Genomic DNA, 27,616 nt, shown 5'->3' with positions numbered 1-27,616 from the left:
AAACTGAGAAATTAAAGGAATTTTGAAATAAGAACACTCCTCAGACGAGCGCTTAAATATGGACAGTGCCGCCAGGTAACCTTTAACGGCACCCACTTGCAGGCCCTTGTGGGCTAACGAAAGCAAAAAAGACAGAACCACAGGAATGTCACATGAAAAAGGATCCACATTCTTAACCCTGCACCAGTCATAGAACTTTCTCCAACGGCACAGGGACTTTGTTGCAGGCCGTCTGGCCGAAAGCAACACCTCCATCACGTCTTCAGGGAGGTCCCAATCCTTATACCTCAACCTTTCAGAAGCCAAGCGTGAAGGTTGAGGGATCTGGCCTCTGGATGGAGAACCTGACCCCCCTCTTGTGAGAGCAGATCGTCTCGGTAGGGAAGACGGCGTGGAGGGCAGATGGACAAGTCGAGAATGTCCGGGTACCACGTTCTCTGGGCCCATGCCAGACCAATGAGGATCATCCGGGAACCGAACCTCCGTAACCTCTGCAGCACTTGCGGGATGACGGGGACTGGAGGAAACGCGTACAGCAGTGGGAAGGACCACTCTACCACGAACGCATCCTCTAAGGCTCCTTTTGGAGGAAATTCCCGCAAGCAGAACCTTTCGCACTTCCAGTTGACACTGGAGGCGAAGAGATCCACTTGTGGGGTCCCCCAAAGGGCGATCTCCAGGAGAATCTCCTGAGCCAGCTCCCACTCGTGAGAGATCGCGCTCTGCCTGCTCCGAGCGTCCGCCGTCTCGTTTTCGTCTCCGGCCAGATGAACTGCTGAGATCGAAATTTCCTGCTGGATGGCCCAGAACCAGAGCTGCATCACCTCCCTGCACAGAGGAAGTGACCCTGCCCCCCCTTTTTGTTGAGGTAGTGCATGGCCACTGTGTTGTCGGTCAGAATCAGGACATTCTTCCCTCGCACAGTCGGCAGAAAAGCCTTCAGGGCAAGCCTGACGGCCTTCAGCTCCAACAGATTGATATGGAGTCTGGACTCCAACGGAGACCAACGAACGCTGACTGTCAACTCGTTGGCATGAGCCCCCCATCCCATGAGGGATGCGTCCGTCACGATCGTCACCTCTGGCCAGGTCAGCCAAAATTGAGCCCCCTTCATCAGATTGCCTTCGATGGCCCACCACAGAAGGTCCTGAGCGACCGAGAGCGGCACCTGAACGGGGTCTGACATCCTGCCAGAGGACTATGACCACTGCATCTTGAGAGCCTATTGCAAAGATCTCATCCGCAACCTGGCCTCTGGCACCAGAAGAATGCAGGATGTCATGGTATCTCAAGCTCTGGTTCTCTCTAGCTTGGACTATTTTAACAGCCTCTTTCTAAATCTACCTGCCTCTACTCTCCGCCCTCTGCAACTAATCCAGAACAGGACTGCAAGACTTGGACTTGGCCTCAAGCCCTGGGATTGTATCTCTCCAGCTCTGAAATCTCTTCACTGGCTCCCAGTGGATGCAAGGATTAAATTCAAAACCCACTGCATTGTCCACAAGGCTTTCTGGGGCCTGGGTCCAAAATACCTTCAGCTATCCCTCCGCAAATACCTCCCCTCTCGAGCTCTTCGCTCCTCTACCTCCAACTCACTCAGGGTCAGTCGTTTTTCTAAGAAACGAGCTGGGGGTATATGTCTGTCTTCGGCTGGGGCCTCCCTCTGGAACAGCCTCCCTGCCACTCTAAAACTTGAGGAGAACCATCTCCGGTTCCGGAAGTATCTCAAGACCTTCCTTTTTTCTTCTGCCTTCGGCTCCCCCTTTCCCCTGCTGATCTGTTCTCTTGGCACCGTGCGCTTGGCCATCCTCTGTCTTTTGGGCCCAGGTACCTGCTCATCCTGTCACCCTCCCGCACTGCCTCCGGGCCACCCCTTACACTGGGGTCTGTATCTGTACCCATACAGCCCCTCCTTTTTGTTCCTGCACTTATCGGACCTACCCTGTCTGCTGCCTTAAACCTAGCACTTGCAAATTGCTGGCTGCATTACCACTGTTTGTTGCCTTTATTATTTATTTATTGTTATTTATCTGTTTCTCCTCTGCTTCGCACTTTCCACCTCTCCACCCTTCCATGCACTTTTCCCCTCCCCCCTCTCCCATGCACTTGCGCGTTCTCAATGTCACTGGGCCTAGTAAGATCGCGGTTTTGTTCTCCCCTGTTCTCCTCCCTTGCCTTGTCGCGCTCTGAAACACTTGTGTACGAGCGCAATAGAAATAAAATATCAATCAATCAATGAGGCCAAGCAACCTCAAGAACTTGAACGCCGAGAGACTCTGGGCATGTCGAAACTTGTGCACCATCTGCTGAATGTGATGAGCCCTCACCTGGGGAGGGAAACACTGCCCCAGGGACGTGTCGAGCACTGCTCCGATGTGTTGGCATCAAGTGGGACTTCTTTAAGTTGAGGGAGAAGCCCAGCTTGTGAAGGGAGTGGCAGGTGACTAACAGATGATCCAGGACTTGCGCGGGAGAGCGTGCCCTGATCAACCAATCGTCCAGGTAGGGGTAGACGTGAATCCCCCCCTTTCCTGAGATACGCTGCCACCACCACCCTGAGCTTGATGAAAACCCTTGGGGCGGAGGTCAATCCGAGCGGCAGGACCCGAAACAAAGTGTGAGTCTCCAACCACGAACCTCAGGTACTTCTTGTGCTTGGAATGGATCGGCACATGAAAGTAAGCGTCCTTGAGGTCGAGAGACACCAACCAGTCCTGAAGTTGAAGGGCCTGGAAGACTTGAGAGAGAGTAACCATCTTGAACGTGTCCTTCCTGAGGAGCTTGTTCAAACCACGCAAGTCCATGATGGGCCTCAATCCTCCGTCTTTCTTTGAAATCAAAAAATAAGGGGAATACCATCCCTTGTTCCTCTCCGCTACAGGCACCAGTTCTATGGTGCCTTTCTCCAGCAGGGATTTTCTTTCCTGCGCAAGGAGCGGATCCGGACTCTTCAAAGAGAGATTCACTGGTGGATTGTCGTGAGGCCTCTGCCGGAAAGGAAGATAGTAGCCGTGGGCTATGATCTCCAGAACCCACACATCTGAAGTAATGGCACGCCATTCTACAAGATGCTGCACCAGCCTTTCCCCAACCAGCGAACCATGGGACATGGCCTCATGACTGAACTGAAGCGGCTGCGGCATTGCCTGAGGGTAAAGAGGCAACTGCCCGAGCGGCCTTGGCACCTCGAGTACCTTGTTTTCTAACTCTGGTACTCCTACGGTGGCCCCTTTGACTTGCAGCTCCTCTCTATCTACCAAAGGATGAGTAATATCGAAAGGAACCTCCCCTCCATTGCTGTCCTCTAGGACGAAAAGATGGAGGTTGGCGAACTGCAGCGCTCCAAGACTTTGCTGCTGCTTTGGCGGTCTGCAACCTGTCAAGGCTCTTCAGCCTTGCCGCCAAAAAGATGTTCACCATCAAAGGGCATGTTGAGAAGCCGGGCTTTACATCAGGAGCAAACCCGACTTCTGCAACCACGCAAATCTGCGCATTACGGTGCTCGCCGCAAAGGACCGGCTGACGCAATCTGCCATGTCCAGACCCGACTGAACGGATTCACACATGGCATCCTTGCCATCGTGAACAAAAGCAAGAAAGCCATCCCGTTCCTTCCCTTCAGGAATATGTTCAGCCGCCAAAGAGACAATTCCACAGAGTATGAGTGAAACATGCTAAGGCACAGACGGAGTTGGCTACCTGTAAAGCCATACCCCCTGAAGAAAACACTTTCTTCGCCCAGCCATCAAAACGTTTGTCGTCCCTATCAGGAGGGATGGTGGGTACGATGCCTGTTTTGCCGGGGCCGTAGCCACCTGCACCACCAAACTCTCCGGCGTGGGGTGCGTAGTCAAGTAGCTGGGGTTGCTACTGGCTGGACGGTATTTTTTCGGCAAGGACTTGCTCACTGCCAGGGGACTCTCCGGAGCAGTCCAAGCTGCTACCACCCTGCTTTGCAAGGCCATTTGGAATGGCAGTACCGGGTCAGTTGGAGGACCTTGGTCAAGTATATCCGTCAGGTCATCCTGCAGAAAATCCACTGGTGGCACAGACCACCCCAAGTATTCCGTCACCCTCGACATAAGGCACCGGTACGAGGACTCGGCGTGCGTGCCAGACTTAGGCCTACCGAACTCAACCTCCGGAGAGGTTTCCAGACCACTGGCGTTGTGCAAGGACTGAGGCAGGTCTTCTAGCTGGCTATGACCAGACATGAGTTTGTCAGGAACCTCTTCAGGAACCATACCTTCATCAGACCCTTCATCCACCTCAGAGATGTAATCCAGAGGCTGGAATAAATCCCTGGATGAGGGCAGAGAAAAAGGCTTGAATACCGGCCTTACTGACTTCTGCATGGCCTTTCTCAGAGTTTCCACCGGTCTGCGGGGCACCTTTGATAAAGCCTCCTCAAAAGGTGTCGATGGAACCGGCGTCCACCAAAAGCGTGGCGCTGATGGCTTTGACACAGGCCTCGAGGGCGGAGACCCAAGCGTGTCCTTCGACAGCCTCGGCGCCGATGGCTTCCTCGGAGGCGGAGCCTCGAGAGAGTCCTTCGACGGTCTTGGCACCAAAGGCGTTGACGTCTTCTTCGAAGACCGCACAGGCTCCGACGGTCTCGAGGGTGTCGAGGACCGGGACCGGGCATGACTAGAGCGATCCTCCTTGTCCGACCGGGACCTCGAAGGTTGCCGGTGATCGTGACAACCGCTCGAGTGCAAAGGCGTGCGAACAGTGTCTCTAGCATGTTCCCTGCCGGCGCCTTTCGACGGCGCGGACGGAACAGAGCCCTGCGACTGAAAAACCGCCATCATCTCCTTACGAAATGAATCCCATTCCGCAGGAGTGGAATACTTGCTGGGACAAGCAACCCGCCGACGGGTGGAGTCCTTGGACGAGGACGGGGAAGGTGACCGGTGACAGCGCTTCTGGGACTGCCTCGAAGAGGCAGAGGAATGGCAGGACCCACTCCGGGACCGAGACCCGCTGGACTTACGCAGACGATGCGGAGAGTCACCCCTCAAATCGCCAGTCGAAAGCCCAGTGGATTTCGACTTCCAGGGCTTGGCCACCTACCGACAGAAAGTTTCTTCTTACGTTCCCGCAAGGCCTTCGATGTTAACGACTGCCACTCGTCACAATCGTCCATGGCGTGGTCCTCACCGAGGCACCAGAGGCAGGCGTCGTGCTGGACCGTCAGCGACATCTTGGTACCGCAGTCCCGACACTTCTTGAAAGCCGGTCGCGGAGTAGAAGAAGACGAAGACATCATGGAAATCTTCACAAACAAACAGGTTCAAAGACCCGAAAGAATAGAACGCAGAAGAACCGAGGTGCGCCAAGATCTCCGAAGCGAACATGTTTGCGGAAAAAACGGAACTGAGGCTACGGGCGTCGCGCGTCCTACTTATAACATCTGGTGACGTCAGCTCGAGAGAGGCCCTCGAGGACAGCGTATCGACGTCATCGACGCAGGAGCCGAAAATGTTCCAAAGGAGCACAGCTGTGGTGATTACCTGTCATAGATATGGAATACGTTGGAGGACCCAATCCCCTCGAATACTTACGTCTGGAGTTTGAGCATAAAAGTATATTCGTAGACTACAACTGTACAATGGCTATGTGCTACGTGAAATGTAGCATTAATAATGGCACATAAAAAGTATATGTTTTTAAGGCATACTTGAATATAGATAACCACAAACAGTTTAGAACAGTAAGTAGGCTAAAAGCAAGATAGAAGTATTGGGCTTTGTACAACCTAGATCAACTACTGGCTTTAAAAAAATGGCTAAAGCATAGATTGAATGATTATAGTTGTGAAACAAATGGCGTACAGTTAACTACTAATACTAACAGTCAGGGGTATTTTTTTGTCCAATATTGGTTGCACCGTGAACTGAAACCGAACTATATAGTAGCATATCCAAATAGCTATATATTTCGCCAATCTTTGCTGTTAAAATTTAATGTTACCAATTTACTTGATATGGGGTCGCAAAATTGGATTAAGTAAAACACATTCTAATCCACTATGAAAGCCTACATGCATTAAGGCAAAGCTACTATTAATCCATTGATAACATGATGAACTGTGATGAAACGGAAAGCAAATGGGACATTTTGATGGAGGGAAAAAACATACATTTGATGTTTTATATGGTCACATTTTATATCATATGTGTAGATAGTCTAGATGATCTGACATATGGCCAGTTTCAATCCATGTATGAGTTTTATATACACTGAATTTGTATATGTTTAATTAATGACTGATTGTGATTCAATGAATGATTGAGACGACTTTATAGTTTTAATATATGTCATGTCTGTATATACAAAGCCTGTAAGGCTTCAAGTATATTATTATAAAAATTAAAATGATATAGATCACAATGCGCCTACTGTACTAAAAGTAAACTTGGACAAATGTGGTCACTAGTCCAATATTACAGATATATTGCCAGTTTTGTCTTTCAGAAAAGAGGTACATTGCATAGCGGAAAATCAGAGAGCAAACCCACGTTATGTGCTCACAGAAGACAGTCTTATATGTCATGGAACATCAAGGTGCCAAAAATGACAAATTACTCGATTTGACTTTTGTTAAATTATTATTTGTGATACTTGGAGTACACATATTGTAACAACTGTTATTTTCAAAGGAAGTTGGGACCTCAATCTTTGCTGAAAACACACAGAGCTATGAAAAGGGGCCTGTTACAGCACCACATTATTCTGATAGCAAAGCACAAGCCAGAAAACGTAAAGGTTTAAAACTTGGCTCCTGACTTTATTTCACACGATCATGCATGTGTCTGCTTATCACCCCCAGAAAATGCAGTGCAAGGAAACCTACTTTTTCAAGTTCAGATATTTTTCGCTCTTTTCTTTCCGTTTCCTTTTTTTGATGATTCAATTGCTGATCTTTCTGAATGACTTCAAAATCTTTTTCCCGTAAGTGGTCTGTCGTTTGTTGTAACTTTTCATCTAAATTTGTAATCTAAACATGAAACAAAAAGAAAGTGTAAAAACTATCAATTAGTATGATTTCTATTTTAGATCTTTATGTACCACTGAATTTGCAAGTAAAACACATCACTGGCATTATACTGACAATTGATAGCCTGTCAGGTCTACACATTTAATTGAAACATGAAAATATCAGGACAAAAGTTAATGTGCTCTGCCTGGGCACCAGCTGCCTGAATAAAGATGGGAGAGCACAGACCCCTGTTCTAGATTGTTCTATATTGAATCCGAGCTCAGATCTAAAAAAAAAAGCAGCAGGCTTTGCTTGAGAAATAAGAATATCATGCAGCTTATACCAAACAACGGAAATGGTTTAAACCGCACGATAGCCTGTTAGAGGATGGAGAAATCCTTTCTAAGTGTTAAATATCACGAGAAAGGGAGAAGTACTGCAGTAATGAAGATTATCTTGCGTTTTAGAGCATTCCGAAGGCCAAAAAGGCATACCGCAATACAAAACTAGAGGGCTCCAATAATTACACCAACATTTTGGTAATTAAAGTTGTGTGTACACAAGAATAAGTAGATGGCTTGGAACAATATGTTTGTACTGTGATGAATCTGCCCATGTCCTCAGTTCTTTCCCCGAGGAGACCTCCCCCTATATGGCCATGAGCTACCTGATCTTTAACCTGGAGGCTGCTATATGAGGGAGGGTCATCTGAAGGGTGGTACACTTCAGGGAGAGAATGGGGCGTTGCTAGAGGAAACCATATACCGTCCTTGTCCTTTCAGGGATGTTCCCTCTGTACCTTGTGCATTGTGACATACTGTCGCACTGCTCCGCAACCTCTATGCAGATCTACTTTTGTTACTCCACAAACTCCCATGAGGGATGGTATATTGACAACTGGGACGAGGGAGTAGTGGAGATCACTTCTAACGAAGTTCAGTATCCACTTCCTCAAAGCCATTTAGGAAATGGTCTCCCGACCACTGATAGGACAAAAAATAGAGTAATGAAGATTACGAGACCCTGAAGACCAACGCAGCAGTCTAGTTGTTGGAAGATGAAAAATCAAGTCGGGAAGTTTAAATACAGCCCAGCTACACCCGAAAGTGAGAAGGAGAAAGAGCGAGGAGAGCTGCAGATGCTGAACCGCAGCGCGACCCCCAGTAATGCTGAGTACCACACTGGGAGAGAACAACGCTGCAGGCGACGTCAAGGTGAATCCAAACAAGGGGTGGGAGGCTCACTGCTGAGAGAAAGAGAGCAGCAGAAACCGAGCACCACGGAAAGAGACAGCAAGGGTACATCGCTTAACTGGACTCACACAAAGACAGTACACTCCCTTTTGTTTGTACTTTGAGATCCATCCTCTGTTCATGGTCTATCTTCATGTATTGGCTTGACTAACTCTGTTATTAGCCTTCCTGCTATATGCGCCTCTCTGTCCCCTTTGGTTAGCAGTGCCACACAAATATACAAGGGTGCCATGAGCAAGTCACAACACATTGAGGCACATGTGCAATCATGTATGGTCACGGTCAGACAGATTCACTCTTGAGTGCTGTGTTTCTTGAATGTTGTACTGGCCAATTGATGTTCTTGTGTACATATTTAGATTGATGAGTGAGAGCGAGTTATTTCTGAAGTCGCTCTGTTGATTGTTGAGCACTTTGTGACAGTAGTGTTATGTGTTGGACATTTATTTCTCAGTTTGGACATTGCATGCCATGCCATGGCATGGTGTGCCAACCAGGTGACATGAAGTGTGGGAGGGTTTAGGTGACATACCAGCATTTAGATGTGTACTTTGGCATGGTGTTAGTGACATACTCCATCTTCCATATGTTCCTTTTGTACACACCTGATTGAGATACTTTTAGGACTAAGGGAAGCACACAATGTAGCACTTCCAAGGACACATTAACAGGGTGTTAAGGTAGGGACAGATAATTGTCCATTTGTCATCGATTGTCACCTGGAATGTGCCAGGGTTGTGTGCACTCCGCAGGGTTAGGATTTTAGGTGAAAAATGGTGCCACAAGTTGGGTACGGGCAGCCTCACCACGTGCCCTTTCCCCTCCCATGCGCAGCAGCCAGGGATGTGGGGGCACCACCATGTGTCCACCGGTACGCCACTCCGTGTTGCAACATTGTGCAGGACACATGCTGCCACAATGATCCTGTACGCTACTGGTGGTGCATATAGTAGCTCACCACCAGAGTGGTCAAGGGAGCTGAAGCGTGACTTGAGCACCCTGAATGTGTGCTCCACTATGGCCCTATTTGCAATATGGGCAGTGTTGCATCTTACCTGGGGTAGGGTTCTGTATTGGCATCATCACGTAGGTGCTCAGAGCGTAAGCACTGTCCCCTGTGGAGTTGAGATGGGTTCAGTGGTGTGGTTTTGTCTGTGTGAGACATGCATGCATTTACAGGGCCATTTGACCTACCCTATGAGCCATGTGTTGCCATGCCACCCAGCTTCCAGGGACCGGTGTAGGGGTGACATTCTGAATAGGAAACTCTCATGGGTGGACCCTGGATAGTTAGCATATACAGCAGTAATGAATTCCTTGGCTTCACATACAACATTCATGTTGATGGAATGCCAGTGCTTGCAATTGCGATAGATGTGCTCTGTGGCCCTAGGTGGACGTAGGACATAGGGCCACATGGGTGCAATCGATGGCACCAAGCACTTTAGGGAAGTCCGCCACCCTGTAGAAGTGGCAGGCGCTAGATGACAGCGGGCAGTGCTGTCCACTCTATAGTTCGAGCCCAGACTTGAGTTCGGGATTCTTGTTCTTTTTTCGCCGTGCTGCTCCCACTCTGCCAGTGCCAACGAGGATTGGACCCTCAAGACATCTCCATCACCCTCAGGCCCTAGGTTGCATCTTTGTTACTGGCACTTCCACCTTGTGTGCCAAGGACATGGCACAAACCTCCAAGTAACCACTAGAATAGGTATATCTTTAGTAACTACACATCATTGCCTCTCCACAGGATATTGATGCGTTTATGCTGGGTTCCACAAGAGCTTTTCTGGTAAGCTGTCTTCTAGCACTAAGCACCACCACTTCTCATCATAGCCACTCTCAAAGCCGCCCAGCACACCTCATAATAGGACTAAGAAAATGTGACCACATCACCCCATTCTTAATGTGCCACACTGGTTACCCCTTGCATGTTCAAGGAAACCTGCATCACCTCCAAATCGTTCATTATCAAAACATCACTTCACCTGGCTGTGAAACTCACCATCACCCGAGGCCAATGTGCCACCAGAAGCCACATCAGCAGCAGACTGCAAAAACAAAGAACTTCAAAGAGGCAAAACTAGGAACCACACCTTTTTGGGCTATGAACCCTGTCTTTGGGAGAACACATATTCGACTGGTAACCTTGATCCTACACTTAAGGACGAAGACACAGGAGATTTGATGAACACGGCCAGTAATGGGTTCTTGGTAAAACTAAAGAAAGAAGATGTGAGAATACTGCATTGGTGTGATTGAACTAAAAATGACCTTGCTGAAAATCCCAGGAACATCAAAGAATCTATGAAGAGACCAGATTGGATTCGAACCCTTCTTGAAATGCGGGGTACAAAAATGGCAGTGTCATTGTCACTTTTTGATGAACCACAAGGTTACTTAGCAACATATTTAAGGCGTTTTCCTAATGCAGTGTGGCGCTCAGAATATTAAAGATTTTGCTTTCATTTGCTGCCTACTAGAGGGATCCTGTTCATTCTGCAAATAGAAGTATATGAAGATAACCTGTGTCCCTTATGTGCAAAATCTGAGCCACAGCCTGTCAAACATCTTTTCATTGATTGTACTGTACATGGGATGTGAGAGTCAGCTCATTGTCCTGCTTTGTGGGAAATGTGAGGCGGCTATCTTCAGATTCTTTTTGGGAGTGATTGGCATCAGGCCACAAGTGTAGTTCACTTTTGACGTTTTAAATGTTTTGAAGGTGCTCAGCTTTACATTTCACAATGCATAGCAGATGTTCATTTCTTATTCTTTTTAAATGTTTCATTATTTCTTATGTGATTGTTTTGTTTATTCATGTTTTTATTCTATGAATATGTGAAAGAACAAGTTACTTTCTTACCTGGTAATGTACTTTCGATGGGATGTTCCACCAACGGATTCCATATCTCTGACAGTAATGTCCACAGCTGTGCTGCTTCGGAATATTTTTCGGCGTCAGGGTCCTACGTCGATGACGTCAATAAGCTCTTCCCAAGGGCCTGCTTCGAGAGCCGACTTCACCGGATGTTATATGTAGGACGCCAGACGCCGTAGCATCAGTTGTAGTTTTTTCCCAGAACGTGTGGCACCAATCTTCTGCCAGAATGACTACAGAAAGCCTTGCGCCAACGAAAGCTGCAATCGCATAAGAAATTCTGTAGAGGGGCAGGCTGGGAGGGTTCGATGAGGAATACGTCGGAGGGACATCCCATCAAAAGAACTTTACCAGGTAAGAAAGTAACTTTTTCTTCGAGGGGATTGTGTCCTCAGACGTATTACATATCTCTGACAGACTCCCAAAGCAGTACCAATTTATGGAGGTGGAAAAATCATTTAGAATTTTAGAATGCCCAATCAAATTGCAGAATAGAGGACCACCTTACCAAAGGCCACATCTTGCCCATGGATAGAATCCAGGGAGTAGTGTTTTACAAAAGTATTGACAGAGGCCCATGTGGCTGCCTCACAAATATTACGAATGGGAACACCCCTCTGCAGAGGAGTAGAGGCAGCCACACGCTTAGTAGAATGGGCCCGTAAGCCTACCGGAGGGTCCTTACCCGCCAAACAGTAACATTCAGAGATCGTCAAAATGATCCATCTGGACAAGGTCTGCTTGGTAACAGCTTGACCTAGACGCCTTCCAGCGTATCCTACAAATAGCTGACCGTCCACTCTGACCCGGGGCATCCGTGAGAGATAGAAGCTCAAAGCTCTCCTCGGATCCAACATATGGAGCCTCTCCTCTTCCTTACCAGGATGCGGAGGAGGGTAGAACACCGGAGGAATTACCTTCTGGCTCAAATGAAATTCCGACACAACCTTCGGAAGAAAATAATGATGAACCCCAAGGACAACCCAGTCCTTATGGAGCACTGAAAGGTGGCTTGGGGGATAGTGCCTGCAACTCACTCTGCGAGCGGAAGTAACCACAACCAAAAATACAGTCTTAAAGGCCAACAGTCTGAAAGGACAAGAATGTAAGGGCTCAAACGGAGCTCCCATTAGTAATTTCAGAACCAAGTTCAGATCCCATCCCGGCACCTGGAACGGGGATGGTGGAAACACATTAGTGAGGCCTTTCAGAAACTGAGAAATCAAAAGAATCTTAAAATAAGAACACTCCTCAGACGAGCGCTTAAATATGGACAGCGCCGCCAGGTAAACCTTAATGGTACCCATATGCAGGCCCTTGTGGGCTAATGAAAGCAAAAAAGAAAGACCCACAAGAATTGAAAACTGAAAAGGATCCACATTCTGAACCCTGCACCAGTCGCAGAGCTTTCTCCAACGTTAACGGTACAGGGATTTTATCGCTGGCCTTCTGGCCGAAAGCAACACCTCCATCACTTCTTCAGGGAGGTCCCAATCCTTGTACCTCAACCTTTCAGAAACCAAGCATGAAGGTTGAGAGATTTGACCTCGCGATGGAGAACTCGACCCCCCCTCCCGTGAGAGCAGATCGTCTTGATAGGGAAGACGGCGTGGAGGGCAGATGGACATGTCGAGAAGGTCCGGGTACCACGCTCTCCTGGCCCATGCCGGAGCAATGAGGATCATTCGGGAACCGAACCTCCGCAACCCTTGCGTAATGACGGGGCCTGGAGGAAACTCATACAGCAGTGGGAAGGACCACTCCACTACGAACGCATCCCCCAAGGCTCCTCTTAGAGGAAATTCCCGCAAGCAGAATCTTTCGCACTTCCGGTTGACACTGGTGGCGAAGAGATCCACTTGTGCGGTCTCCCAAAGGGCAAAGATCTCCAACAGAACTTTCTGAGCCAACTCCCACTCATGAGAGACTGTGCTCTGCCTGCTGAGAGCATCCGCCACTGCGTTTTCGTCTCCGGCCAGATGAACTGCCGAGATCGAAATTTCCTGCTGGATGGCCCAGAACCAGAGCTGCATCGCCTCTCTGCACATTGGGAGTGACCCTGCCTACCCCCCTTTTTGTTGAGGTAGTGCATTGTCACTGTATTGTCCGTCATGATCAGGACATTTTCCCCCCACACAGACGTCAGAAAACCCTTCAGGGATAGCCTGACAGCCCACAGCTCTAACAGATTGATGTGGAGTCTGGACTCCGACGGAGACCAACGACCGCTGACTGTCAACTCGTTGGCATGAGCTCCCCATCCCGTGAGGGATGCGTCCGTCACGATCATCACCTCCGGCCAGGGTGGACAAAGTGGCACTCCCCTCATCAGATTGCCCTCGTCGGCCCACCACAGAAGATCCTGGGCAACCGATGGCAGCACCTGAACGGGATCCGAAATCCTGCCGGAGGACTGCGACCACTGCATCTTGAGAGCCCACTGCAGAGATCTTATCCGCAGACTGGCCTCTGGCACCAGTAGAATGCAGGATGCCATGAGGCCGAGCAACCTCAAGAACTCAAACGCCGGGAGACTCTGGGCATGTTGAAACTTGTCCACCATCTGCAAAATATGATGAACCCTCACCTGGGGAGGCAAACACTGCCCCAGGGATGTGTCGAGTACTGCTCCGATGTACTGGAGCCGCTGGGTAGGTGTCAAATGGGACTTATTTAAATTGAGGGAGAAGCCCAGCTTGTGAAGGGAGTGGCAGGTGACGGACAGATGATCCATGACTTGCTCGGGAGAGCGCGCCCTGATCAACCAATCATCCATGTAGGGGTAGCCGTGAATCCCCCCCTTTCCTGAGATATGCTGCCACCACTCCCATTAGCTTGGTGAAGACCCTCGGGGAGGAGGTCAATCCGAACGCCAGGACCCGAAACTGAAAATGCGAATCGCCAACCGCGAACCTCAGGTACTTCCTGTGCTTGGGATGAATCGGCACATGAAAGTAAGCATCCTTGAGGTCGAGAGACACCAACCAGTCCTGAAGTTGAAGGGCCTGGAGGACTTGAGAAAGAGTAACCATCTTGAACTTGTCCTTCCTGAGGAGCTTGTTCAAACCACGCAAGTCCATGATGGGTCTGAATCCCCCGTCTTTTTCCGGGATCAAAAAATATGGGGAATACCATCCCTTGTTCCTCTCCGCTACAGGCACCAGTTCTATGGAGCCTTTCTCCAGCAAGGAGTCGATTTCCCGTGCAAGGAGCGGATCCAGACTCTTCAAAGAGAGATTCCCTGGTGGACTGTCGTGAGGCCTCTGCCGGAAAGGAAGACAGTAGCCGTGGGCTATGATCTCCAGAACCCACACATCTGAAGTAATGGCACACCATTCTACAATATGCTGCGCCAGCCTTCCCCCAACCGGCAAACCATGGGACATGGCCTCATGACTGAGCGGAAGCGGCTGCGGCAGTGCCTGAGGGCAAAGAGGCAACTGCCCGAGCGGCTTTGGCACCTCGAGTACCTTGTTTTCCACCTCGCGTACTCTTACGTTGCCCCCTTTGACTGGCAGTTCCCCTCGATCTACCAAAGGAAGAGTAGTATCGAAAGGAACCTCTCCTGCATTGCTGTCCCCTAGGACGAAAAGGCGCAGGTTGACGTACTGCAGCGCTTAACGACTCCGCTGCAGCTTTTGAGGTCTGCAACCTCTCAAGGCTCTCGTCAGCCTTGCTGCCAAAAAGATGGACACCATCAAAGGGCTTGTTGAGAAGCTGGGACTGTACATCAGGAGCAAACCCAGACTTCCGCAACCACGCAAACCTGCGCATCACGGTCCTCGCCGCCGTGGACCGGCCGACAGTCTGCCACGTCCAGACCCGACTGAACGTAAGCACACATGGCATCCTTGCCATCCTGAATGAGGGCAAGAAAACCATCCCGTTCCTCCCCTTCGGGAATATGGTCGGCCGCCAAAGATAGACAATTCCACAGAGTGTGAGTGAATCTTGCCAGGGCACAAACGAAGTTGGCTGCCTTTAAAGCCATACCCCCAGATGAAAATACTTTCTTCGCCCAAACGTCAAAGCGCTTGTCATCCCTATCAGGAGGGATGGTAGGGTACGCAGCCTGCTTTGCTGGGGCCATAGCTGCCTGCACCACCAAACTCTACGGAGTGGGGTGCGTAGAAAGGTAGCAGAGGTCGCCACTGGCTGGACGGTATTTTTTCGGGAGCGTCTTATTCACTGCTGGGAGACTCTCTGGAGCAGTCAAGCCGCCGCCACCCTTCTTGTGGAGCAGACCACCCCAAATACTCAAGTCACCCTCGACATGAGACGCCTGTACGAGGACTCTGCATGTGTACCAGGCTCAGGCTTGCCAAACTCAACCTCCGGAGAGGTGTCCAGACCACTGGCGTCATGTAAAGACTGACGTAGGTCTTCCATCTGGCTGTGACCAGACAACAGGTCATCAGGAACCTCAAGAGGTACAAACCCCTCCTCATCCGACCCTTCTCCACCTCTGAGAAGTAATCCAAAGACTGGAATGTATCCCTGGATGAAGGAACAGAAAAAGGTTCAAACACAGGCCTCACTGATTTACTCAGGGCCTTCATTGGAGGATCCACGGCCCTCTGGGGTACCTCTTGTAAAGCCTCCTCAAAAGGCGTGGAGGGCGCCGATGGAATCAGTGTCGACGTCGAGCGAGGCACCAACGACTTCGACAATGGCTTCGAGGCCGGAGCCCCGAGCGTGCCCTTCGACGGCCTTGGTGCGGATGGCGTCAACGTCTTCCTCGGAGCCTCGAGAGAGTCCCTCGACGGACATGGTGCCGACGGCGTCAATGCTTTCTTAGAAGGCCTCACAGGCTCAGACGGTCTCGAGGGCGTCGAGGACCGGGACCTGGCACGGCTATTGCGATCGTCCTTGTGCGATCGAGACCTCGACGGCTCCCGATGATCGCGCCAACAGCCCGAGCCCGAAGGTGGGCAAGTGGTGGCCCTAGCGCGTTCCTTGCCGGCTTCTCTCGAAGGCGCGGACGGAACAGTACCATGCCATTCGAAAATCGGCATCATCTCCTTGCGAAATGCATCCCATTCCGCCAGTGATGAATGCTTGTTGGGACAAGCTACCTGACGTCTGGCGGAGTCCTCTGACGAGGACGGGGAAGGCGACCAGTGACGGTGCTTCCGAGGGTGCCTAGAAGAGGCAGAGGAATGGGGGGGATCCACTCACAGAACGAGACCCCCCTGGACTTACGCCGACGCGGAGAGTCGCCCCTCGAATCGTAGGTCGAAAGCCCAGCGGATTTCGACTTACGGGGTTTGGAAACCCTACCTATAGACAACTTCTTCCGCTCCCGCAAGGCCTTCGACATCAAAGACTGGCATTCATCGCAGTCGTCGGTGGCGTGGCTCTCGTCAAGGCACCAAAGGCAGACGTAGTGCGGGTCCGTATGGGACATCTTGGAACCGCAGTCCCGATACTTCTTGAAGCCCGACTGCGGGGTAGAAGAAGACGAAGACATATGCACAATATCCAATGTTATAAGAACCGATTCAACAGGAGAAGAACCGAGGCGCACCAAGATTGCGAAGCAAACACGTTCGTGGAAAAAAACGGAACTGAGGCTACGGGCGTCGTGTGTCCTACATATAACATCTGGTCACGTCAGAGGTCCCTCAAGGGACAGCGTATCGACGTAGGACCCCGACGCCGAAAAGTTTTCTGAAGCAGCACAGCTGTGGACATTACTGTCAGAGATATGGAATACGTCGGAGGACACAATCCCCTCGAAGGCTGATTTTTGGCAGAACTCCCCTTCCAACATGGAACTCCCAGTCAAAACTACCCTTTCTGCATGTATGGATGTTGGAAAAACTGTTGCATTCCCTCCTACAACTGTAACTAACACAGATCCTTTTGTGACCCTACTTGCTTCAGGTAATGGTGAACCTCACCTGAGTGCCATAATCATAGAAGATGGATGTTAGGGATAATTCCCATTTATGGCTAATATCCCTTACCTATTGAGTCCCTCAGCAGCTTTGCTGGATTTCTGGGGTTTATTTTTTTTCCACTTGGTAAGAGTGTGAGCCTTTTTCCCACTCCTACACGTGTTTTGCCATGTGTATTTCTACTGTTTGTGTGATCATGGGATCTGGAGCTACACCACTCCATGAGCCCCACTTTTTGTGTGCATTACACAGCACCTTCAGTGCAGTGACACAGGGTTGTCTTTAAGACTTCCCACTGACTCCATTTTTCTGGGGATGACTACTGTCCCCCAGTGTTAGGCAGAATCCTGTGCAGTTCCCTTGGGGAACACTGCAAGAAGATTAAGACTACAGGAGTAAGCAGTAAACCCAATTGGTAGCAGTCTGCACCACCCAGATTTACCTGGTAGCTGTGGCTGAGCAGTCAGACTTCTCTCAAGAAGAGTAGGGCAGTATATAGAGAATACACAATAGGGCTAAAAACACAGTAGAGCAAACAAACACTGACCAGAGCTTTGTATCAAAAGTATATAATTATTTATTTAAAACACACTTTAGGAAATACACTAGCACTTTAAATCAAAAGCAAGTTAAAACACAGTCAGGTAAAGTATACACAGATCCCTTGATAACTATTAGAAAAGTCAGAGTTAACACACCACTATTTGTTAAAACAGATGTGAGCGCGTAGCCTAAATGGCAATCCAATAGTTAAGTTAAAGGGAGAGAAAAAGGCAGGGCATTGAAATAAAACAGTTCCCAACACTTTTAGAAGTTCAAAGCAAGGGAGTAAAGGCAGTATACACTGTAGAGCCAAATTTCATAGGCCAGGCCCACTTTAAATGGAGCAAAGCGAAATGTGCCCAAGATCACAGAGTTTAAAATGCACTAAACATCTTTGCTGAATGTTCAAAAAGCGGTTGGGGTGATTCAAGAAATAAAGTTAAAAGGTCTGGGCCAATCCAGTTGGAAAGCCAAGGATTTAAGGGTCCCCTTTAGCAATCCATAGAAAGGGAGGCCAGGCAGAACACAGTACCTTAAAGATAGAGGAAGCTCCAGCAGTGGCAGTTGTTCCTGACAGTGGTTGCAGTTCTTTGTTTCGACCAGGGGAAGAGAGGATCTCATCGAGGAGGAAACGTGGAGTTGATGCACTGCACAGGGATGAAACCAGCCGCTGAGTTTGTCAGTGAAAAGGTGCATTCCTTTTATTCATGGTGAAAATGGTGAAGCTTGGCTAGCCGGCCGCTGGGGTGCTTGGCACGTGCGATTCGACCAAGAGACGTCTTTGGAAGGCGAAAGGGGCGAACTGGTTGATCCCACCAGCTCAAAGGAAGAAGACTCGTCCAGCAGAAGATCTTCTCTTGTCGTTGGGAAAGTGGCAAGTCCGTTGCAGCAGGGCTCCACCGGTGGTGTCGTCGTTTGCAGATGGCTCAGCTTCTTCCCTCTTCGGATTCTTAGGTCCTGTGTCGACTTCTCAAGTTCCAGTCCCAAAAGCCCTGCTTTTATGCAGAAAAACCCCCTTTAACAGCCTAGCTGTCACTCAAACATGCTAAGTGGTGAGCCGGGCGGCTCACCACTGGGCCAATCAGAATAGAGTTTGACTTGGTTTGCCAAAGCAACGCAGTCCAGGGGGCCAATCCCCCTCCCCACACATCCTGTGGAACCCAGACAGAGTGGCACCATTTGGAGGGCTTCTGTGGAGAAGCCCGCCAAAAAGTGGAACAAAGGGTTGGAGTTACATAGACGGACACGAACGGCATTTTAGAGTTCTGGCGAAAAGACCCAAACGTTGATTTAATATTAAATAAATAAACCGGCGGTATCTTTAACATTGCACCAAAAAGTGGTGCGTTTAAAATCAATGGGAAAATCCCATAGGAAATATTCTGGTGGAATATTTTGCGTGGTAACCACGGCTACCAGCCAGAAACTCGACAAGGGGGTCTGGACAGTGCCCCCTTGAAAACAGACCCAGGTGCAATCGAATTAACCCCTTCCAGTACTTCCACAATATGATGGTTTGTACTGGTTCTGTTCACAATTATGGACTAGTAAAGTCAATGGTGACTTTACATGCCCTGGGAGACAGTAGTCAGTCCCAGGGTATGGAGTCTATGTTTGGGGGTCACTATGACAACCCTGTGTTACTGCACTGAGGGTGCTGTGTAACACACATGAAAAACAGATGATACCCTATGGAGTAAAAGACCCCATAGCCCATAAGCACACAAAAAGTCAAAGACATACCTCAAATCATGCCTAAGAGTGGGAGGAAAAGAGTCTCACTCTTAGCAGGAGAAAAAAACAAACCCCAAAAAATCCAGCAAAGCTGCTGGGGGACTCACTAGGTTTGGGAAATTAGCCTTATAAGAGAATTCTCCCTAACACCCAGAAACAGGTAAAGTTGCCATTTACTTTATGTAGTCATTTAAACTGCAGACCCAATACACCCCATCTTACATGGAGTATTGGAAAGGGTTAGTTCCTACCCCTTTTTGTCTGTGCCTCTCTGAGCTTTATTTTGCTCTCTTAACACTAAGACTTGGCTGGTGTGTATCTACCGTAACTTTTCTACCGCGATTACACTATATAAATGTGGTACTGTTTTAGGCTATTGTATTAGCCTCGAACTTCAACCCGCTTGACCAAATATTTTTTATTTTGGCTCCAGTTGGGTTTTATCGCCATTTCTTTTTGTTAAAGTCCTTCTTGTGTTTTACTTTGCACGACAAACCAGGTTTGCCTTCTTTGTTCGCCGACCTTTGGCAGGCTTCTGTCCAGAAGCCCTCCTTTGGCGTCTGGGTGTCTAGGTGGGCTGAATGTGAGGGAGGGGTTAAGTCACCCCCTGCACAGGGTCTCCTTGGAGACCCAAGTCGCACTTTGTGTTGATTGGCTGAGGTGGTTGTCCGGGCCGGACAACCCCACTGCTGAGTGATTGACAGCCAGGCTGTGTGAATGGGGGATTTTGGCATAAAAGGCAGGACTCTTGGGTTGGAAGTCAGAGTCGCAACTGGAATTGCAAAGAACTGAAGAGAAGCGGAGAAGATGGCTGGTGCAACTCCAGAGACCGGTGAAGCCCTGCTGCAGTCCTGAGCTATCTACCCTTCAATGACAAGAGAAGATCCAGTCCGGAGTCTTCTTCCCTTTAGCCTGGTGGGATCAACCAGCTCACCTTCTACAGAAAGAGGATCCTCTTCTTGTTCGAAATCGCTGTAGACAGCTGTAGTGGTCCGGATAGCCATCTGAAGAGCCTCTCCTGTTTTAAAGGAGCGCACCTTTTATTCACTGTTGCTTCGCAGCTGCTGGCTTCATCCCTGGGTAGTGCAGATAGCTCAAGACGTCCTCCTTGTCCCCACGACTGAAGCTTCAGGAACTGTGAGTCTGCAGGAACTACCAGGAACAACTGCCGTAGCACCAGCTTATCTTCATACCAAGTCCTCCTGGCCCAACCCGGAGAAAGTAGGATCATGAAGTTCCCAAAATTTGTCCCCTGATCACATGAGGAATGACGGGGACTGGAGGAAATGCGTACAGCAGTGGAAACTCCCAGTCCACTACGAACGCATCTCCTAGACCACCTCTTGGGGGAATTTCTCTGGAGCAGCACAGTTTGCACTTCCGGATGACAGTGGTCACAAACAGATCCACTTGAGGGGGTTCCCAAAGTGTGAAGATCTCTTGAAGGACTTTCTGAGCTAGTTCCCACTCGTGAGAGACTGTGCTGTGCCTGCTCAGAGGGCCCGCTGCCGTGTTCTCCTCTCCGGCTAGGTGAACTACCGATGGAGATTCCTTCGTGAATTGCCCAGAACCAGAGCTTTATTGCTTCTCTGCACAGTGGTAGTGACCATACGCCTCCTCTCTTGTTGAGGTAGTACATGGCCACTGTGTTGTACGTCATCATCAGGAAATTCTTATGCTGTACAGAGGGCAGAAAGGCCTTCAACGCTAGTGTGATTGCCCTCAGCTCCAAAAGGTTGATGTGTAGTTTGGACTCCAATGGAGACCAACGACAGCTGATAGATTGTTGGCGTGGGCTCCTCGCCCCATGAATGAGGTGTCCATCACTACGGTTATCTACGGCCATGGTTGCCAAAAAGGTTCTCCTTTCAAAATGTTGTTCACGCAGGTCCACCACAGAAGGTCCTGAGCAACTGTGCTCGGAACCTGAAGGCGGTCTGACATCCTGCCAGGGAAGTGGGACCATTGAGTCCTGAGGGCCCATTGATGGGATCTCATTTTCAGGCGGGCCTCTGGCACCAAGAAAATGCAGGATGCCATAAAGCAGAGCAACCTCAAGAAAATTGAAGGCTGGAAGATGCTGGGCACTCTGGAATTTGGAGACCATCTGCAGAATGTCTTGAGCCCTCACCTCGGGTGGCGAGGCTTTTCCCAAGGAAGCGTCTAGGACAGCTCTGATGAATTGGAGCCTTTTAGATGGGATCATGTGGCACTTCATGAAGTTGAGGGAGAAGCCCCGTTTGTGAAGGGAGTGACAGGTGGAGCTGTGATGTTCCAGGGCCTGTTCCGGGGAACATGCCCTGATCAGCCAATCGTCCAAGTAGTGGTAGATTTGAATTCCCCCTCCCCCGAGACTCGCTGCCACCACTGCCATCAACTTGGTGTAAACCCTTGGGGCGGAGGTCAGCCCAAATGGCAGAACTCAAAACTGATCATTAGAACTGCCAACAGCGAACCAGAGGTACTTTCTGTGCCTGTGATGGATTTGCACATGAAAGTAGCCTTCTGAAGGTCCAATGACACCATCCAGTTCTGAAGCTGAGTGCCTGAAGGATCTGAAAAAGGGTAACCATGTTGAACTTGTCGTTCCGGAGGAACTTGTTCAAGTCTCTTAGTCCAAGATGGGTCTCAATCCTCCCTCCCTTCTTGGAGATTCTAAAGTAAGGTGAGTAACAACCCTTGTTCCTCTCTGCTACAGGTGGCGGATCTATAACACCTTTCCTGCATAAGGAGCGGATCTGGAACTTTGAAAGAGCTGTTCCCCGGTGGATGATCCTGAGGCCTTTTTAGAAGGGGAAGGCAGTAACCCTGGGCAACGGTTTGCAATGCCCAAGCATCTGAAATAATACCCCACCATTCTTTCAGATGCTGTGAGAGTGTGCCTCCCAACGGGGTCTTGTGGAGTATGACCTCAGAGAGGTTTTGAGGCCACGGATGCAGTGGTTGCGAGTAAAGCAGCCATTGCCTGGGTGGACTTAGAAGCTCTTCCCCATCCACCATCCACCATGGGGGAACCTTCTCTGACCTCCGATTTGACAGTCCTCTCCCTCTTCCAACTGAGAAGCAATAGCGAAAGGACCTGCCCCTCCAAGCTGTACCTGTAGGGTGAATTTGTGGTTGTCTGATTGTAGTGCCAAGGAGGTCCACAGCTTCTCCATGCTCACGTCAGCCTGGCTGCCATATAAATGTATGCCGTCAAAGGGCATGTTAAGAAGTTTAGACTGCACACCTGGAGCCAAACCAGACTTTCTCAACCAGGCAAATCTGTGCATTACAGTGCTAGCCGCCATAGACCTGCTGGTACTGTTAGCAGAGTCAAGACCAGTCTGGAGGGATTTGCACATTGCATCTTTCCCATTCTTGAAAATGTTTAAGAAGCCGTCTCATTCTTCCCCTTTGAGAATATGTTCAGCTGCCATCGTTGTGCAATCCCATTAGGTGAAAGTGAACTTGGCCAGTGCACACGTGGCATTTTCTGATTGAAGGGCCAAACTCCCTGCAGAGAAAACTTTTCTAGCCAAAGAGTTATAATGCTGGTCATCTCTGTTCGTAAGGGAAGTTGGGTATGCATTTTGTTTGGCAGTAGAAGTGGCAGCCTTAACTACCAAACTTTTGGGAATTGGATACTTTGTTAGATAATAAGGGTCACTGCTTGACGCTCTGTACTTGCTTGTTAGCTTTCTGTTCACTGCTGGAATTAATTATGGCGTCTCCCAATTGGCATCAACTCTCCTTTGTAAAGCTACATGGAAAGGAAGAATAGGGTCCCGCCGGGGTCCCTTATTTAAAATATCAGTGAGGTCAACCTGCTCAAAAAGTGGCGTAGGTTTTTTCCATGCAAGATATTCTATGACCCTAGACAACAGCTGTCTGTAAGATCCATCGGCATGGTCTGAGGGAACTGGTTTGCCAAACTATCTCTGGGGAAGTGTCCCACCCACTTGCAGATTTCAGGGTTTCATGAAGGTCTTTTATTCCTGAGTCCTCTAAAATGAAGGCCTGTGGAACATTTTGTGTCCCATACTGTAAGGCAAATGGGACGTGATTTATCTGAAGATGGCTCATCATCCTCCTAAATTGAGGAAAGCGACTTAAAAAAGTCTTTATTAGGCATTGGGATGTACGTTTTGTCAACATCCTTCGAGGGTTTAGCTATGGTGTCGATTTTGGATTCAAAGGAGTCTTTTCTCTACTCAAGGGAACCTTTGAGGGCTCCCGATGAGTTTTCTCCTGTACACTCGGGCCTGAAGGCACAGGTTTTGGCCTTTGCCTTTTTGTAGTGTTTGTCGACATGGGCATGGCTCTTGCTTTTCTTCGAGGGGGTTAAGGCCGCATTCTTGAATACTCTGAGCATTTTTAGTCTGAACCTCTCCAACTCAGCCACTGAGGCTGATTTGGTCAGGCAGGAGACCCATTCCGGGGAGGAACTCGATGACGAAGACAGCGATCTGTGGCGCCTTTTCCTCAACCACTGTGATGACGAGTGGCGTGTGGCACTGCGTGATCAGGACTTCCTAGCTTTCTTCCGACGAGGAGATTCATCTCTTGAGTAAGAAGATTGTTTTTTCAACAGGGTTGTCGAAGGGGATTTATGAGACCTACCTGCAGCTAACTTCCCTGTATGCTCTTTCGGGCTTACGCTGTCATCAATAGGCAGGACCCAAACTCCGATGTTAAGTGAGAGGATCCTAAACACCACAGACACACCCGATGGGGGTCAGTAAGGGGCATTCCCCCCCCCAGTCGTGACTTTTTTTGAACCCTGATCTCGAAGTCAAAGATGCTGCCGATAATGTCATCTTTTTCCGTAAATACTTTAAGTTTCTTGACGAGGAACTGAAGCGTGCCAATATTCCGAAGGGATAGCTCTCGTGTAAAAACTGAACTGAAGCCAACGCTCACTGCATGCGCTATATACCATCGATGACATCAACACTGGGACTGAGGCCCTCGAGGGACATCGAGTAGACCAACATTGACGCACAGCCTCCCTAGCCACCTTGCTAGAAACAAATTTCCAAAGCAGCTAAAGCTGGAAATTGACATATCATAAGATGAGGAATACATGGGAGGACACAACCCATTCAAAAATACTTTTTGCCACAGAGCTAGCAGACTTTTGGGAAGTCCAAACGCTCCGAAGGTGGGAAAGAAAGAAGTGTATTTTCAAGTAGTCCTGGAGGGATTGTAACATTTAAAAATACGAAATAGTTTCCTTCTCAGAGGGAGAAGGAAACCCGTAGAGAAGATAGTTGTTGATTTTACAAATGGTTTTGGTGCTATAATTACGAAGACAATCTCTAAGAACTTTAAGACCAAGTCAAACGTAATTGGGCCAGGCAGAAGTCCACACCGAGGCAATTGAACAAGCCTCCCTTTTCTTTTGATTTAGCTATTTTTCTAAAGTGCTTGGGCCAGTTAGCTACTTAGGATTCGGACACAAGACTTTTTATTTGGACTTGTCGAGCACCTTGTTTTTACTTTTATTAAGTAGGGAACTTCCCTCATAGTTATAGTGTTAGTAAGGCATTTTGCTTTTTATTTAAATAAAACTCATGAACCATGACCACATGTAGTCCGAGTCCTCCTTCTGGGTCACCACACTACACCAACCATACTTGTATTCCGAGTCCTCCTTCTGTGTCACCACACTACACTCAACCCTACTTCTCCACACTGGTGCCCCCATCACAGCAGCCTCTGCAACCCCTGCACCATGCTTGCAAGCTCCTCAGTGCCTCCACTACATATATCGCACGGGTGCTTCAAGAGATGTTTGTGCTATCCCATACATAAATAACAGACCATGGACATAATTATAACATCTAACAACTTATCTGAAGAGGTTCAGGGGCCATTGCCTACGCCGATTCCCCAAAAGGCCCTCCATGAACAGCCTCTCCACTAACACTTGCCAGCATTTGCAGACTATTCCTCATGGTGGCCATCCCCACGCTGGCCCATTATTGATACCACACTAGTTTTCCTGCAGGAATACTCAACAAAGGCCAGACAGGGAAATGGGAGCCAAGACATAATGGAACCCTCAGTCAGAGCTAGTCATACCAATCCCTGCATTCGGCTTGCTATTGCAAGCCTGGCAGACACTGTGTGCAGACGTTGTGGCATCAATGTCATTGGAATTCTGAGGCTACAAAGCAAATTGCATGGCAGCACATAAGGGGTAGCAGCTACAGTTGAAGCCTCTATAGGGCATAAGTATTAATCTCCCTTGCACTCCCACCTCTTAACACTGTGCTTATTGTCCCAGGATTAACTTACTGATGTTGGATTTGGGTCAATATTTGTGACAGTACCCAAACAAGACACTAAGTCAGCACATATAAAGCCCATTACACAGGCATACTCCCACTAACATAACTTATTATTTTGGTATCAATATTTTTCAACCTACTATTGGCTTATCCCTCTTTACCCTACGAGTCAGAGCATTAAAGTCTACAAACATCAAACCTTATACAAACAGTGCCTCCCCTCGTCCTGTCAATTGTGTGTCATCAATAATCAATGTTCAGTTTGTCTGTAGGTCCTCCCACTTTGCCCTCCTACTTCACTCTTGCCCGCTTACTTCACTCTTCCAATCTCCCTCAGTCTCTGCTCTGGATAATCCAGGCATGGTACAATTTGCCAACCTGCAGACACATTCCAGCACTGGGAGATCCCTATGGTGGTAGCCGGGGGAGTACATGATATTTACATCACACACTCATCTGAGTGCAGGCCTATAAAGATGGCCTTCCACACAATAACCATGAAGAGAGCAATTTAGGTCAGACGGAAGATGGTTAAGGTATGCAAGGATATCGGAGTAGGTGAGAGATTTCAGGCAAAATGAGAATGTGAAACGAAACAGATGGGGAGAAAGGCTCTATAAAAGGGGGTGGAAGTTGGTCAATGGGTTGCATGCCCTTTACTGTTCCAGGAGGATAATGTGGGTTCAAAGATGCCAGAGAATAGCACACTGATGAAGGGACACTGACCAAGACTGGTAACAGACGGTGGAGCCTCCTCATTATTTGAAGTTCCTAAAGATCTGGAACTAAACTACAGGCTACAGTATGTTTTGATGCATCATTGTAAGGCCATGGATAAAAACTGGGTTCCTTCTTTGGATCATAAATTAATACTGCATTACACAGGGCCAGGCGGCTACAGAGTACAACTACCCTTAACAGCAATATGAAGAGCACATAGATACTTGCCCTGGTCATAACAGCTGCTGTGACAAGGGAAACAACATGAAGGCCATTCAAAATAAGCAAGGTTTCTGCATGCACAGTGCACTAGCAAAACATCTGGAAAATTAAATCTTATACATGCTGATTTGTCATATATGCAAAACATGCCAATCCTATATAGCAGCCAGGGGCGTTGCTAGGAGGGGCAAAGGAGGCTATAGCCCCTGATCTTTTGGTTGTAGCACCGGATAGAATCTCAGGAGCTACAGCCAAAACACTAGCTAGCCCCCATCCCAACAGTTTCGACATCAGTTTAGCCCCAGGTCTTTTCCAGACCTAGCAACTCCCCTGCCCCAGTCCCAACAGTTCTGACATCAGCGTAGCCCCGGGTCTTTTCCAGACCTAGCAACTCCCCTCAGCTAACAAAAAACTCCTATAAATATGTTCCACTGCTCATAGCTTTAAAGTGTCAGACATGACAGTAAGGTAAAGATAACTGGGTATAGCAGGTTACAAAACATGCAAAAGGATTCTCATATACAATAATAAATGCTATGAAAAACGGACTAGTTCAGATCATCTCCTGTTAACACTGATGTAATACAATCATTGGAGGCCACCCAGGAAGCAAATCACACTTACACAGACAATTTACTGAGACCTAGATTAAAATTGTCTGTTAACATCTCGCAATCAGAAGCCAGCCTTCAAAAACAAGAATGAAATACTGGTATAACCCCACTTTCCCCTCCTTGAAACAAAAAGAGGATACTTGTATGCTATTGGCGATCAATTGCATATTCTGCTGACAAGGGTGTGTGTAGAGTTTTTAATTTCTAAAATCTTTGCTATCAGAGATGAGATTGGTTTTGTTCATGCTTACTCAGATACCTAGCAAGCATATTTCAGGCCTTCAAGACAGTGTTTGGTTTCAATACCCAGGTCTGTATTCGCTCTTAGACTCTACATAGTCTGCAAAGTCCTGCTGGGTTTAGACAATTCTTCATCAACGGTAGATCCTTGGCTCCATGAAGACCTTTGCTCCTTAGGCACATGCATTCATCGCACCTCCTGGAAGGACACAGTAATTGCACCTATGAAAAGAAATCTACTGCTGATTCCAGGCC

At 48.6% G+C, this 27,616-nt stretch overlaps 1 protein-coding gene across 4 annotated transcripts in view; it reads right to left on the bottom strand.

Annotated features, from left to right (window-relative positions):
• The window catches only part of CCDC18 (coiled-coil domain containing 18), a 2,185,916-nt gene that overhangs the window by 402,316 nt on the left and 1,755,984 nt on the right, over positions 1–27,616 (bottom strand). For all 4 annotated transcript variants that reach the window (XM_069641832.1, XM_069641829.1, XM_069641831.1 and 1 more), the window contains one exon: positions 6,857–7,000. In XM_069641832.1, the coding sequence (XP_069497933.1) occupies positions 6,857–7,000 (144 nt within the window). The remainder of the gene's footprint in view (positions 1–6,856; positions 7,001–27,616) is intronic.

Source organism: Ambystoma mexicanum, chromosome 1q (genome assembly GCF_040938575.1).
Source record: "Ambystoma mexicanum isolate Mex_15411 chromosome 1q, UKY_AmexF1_1, whole genome shotgun sequence".
Lineage (NCBI taxonomy): Eukaryota > Metazoa > Chordata > Amphibia > Caudata > Ambystomatidae > Ambystoma > Ambystoma mexicanum.
Note: the sequence above shows the minus strand (reverse complement) of the source record. Positions and strands in the feature narration are given on the sequence as shown.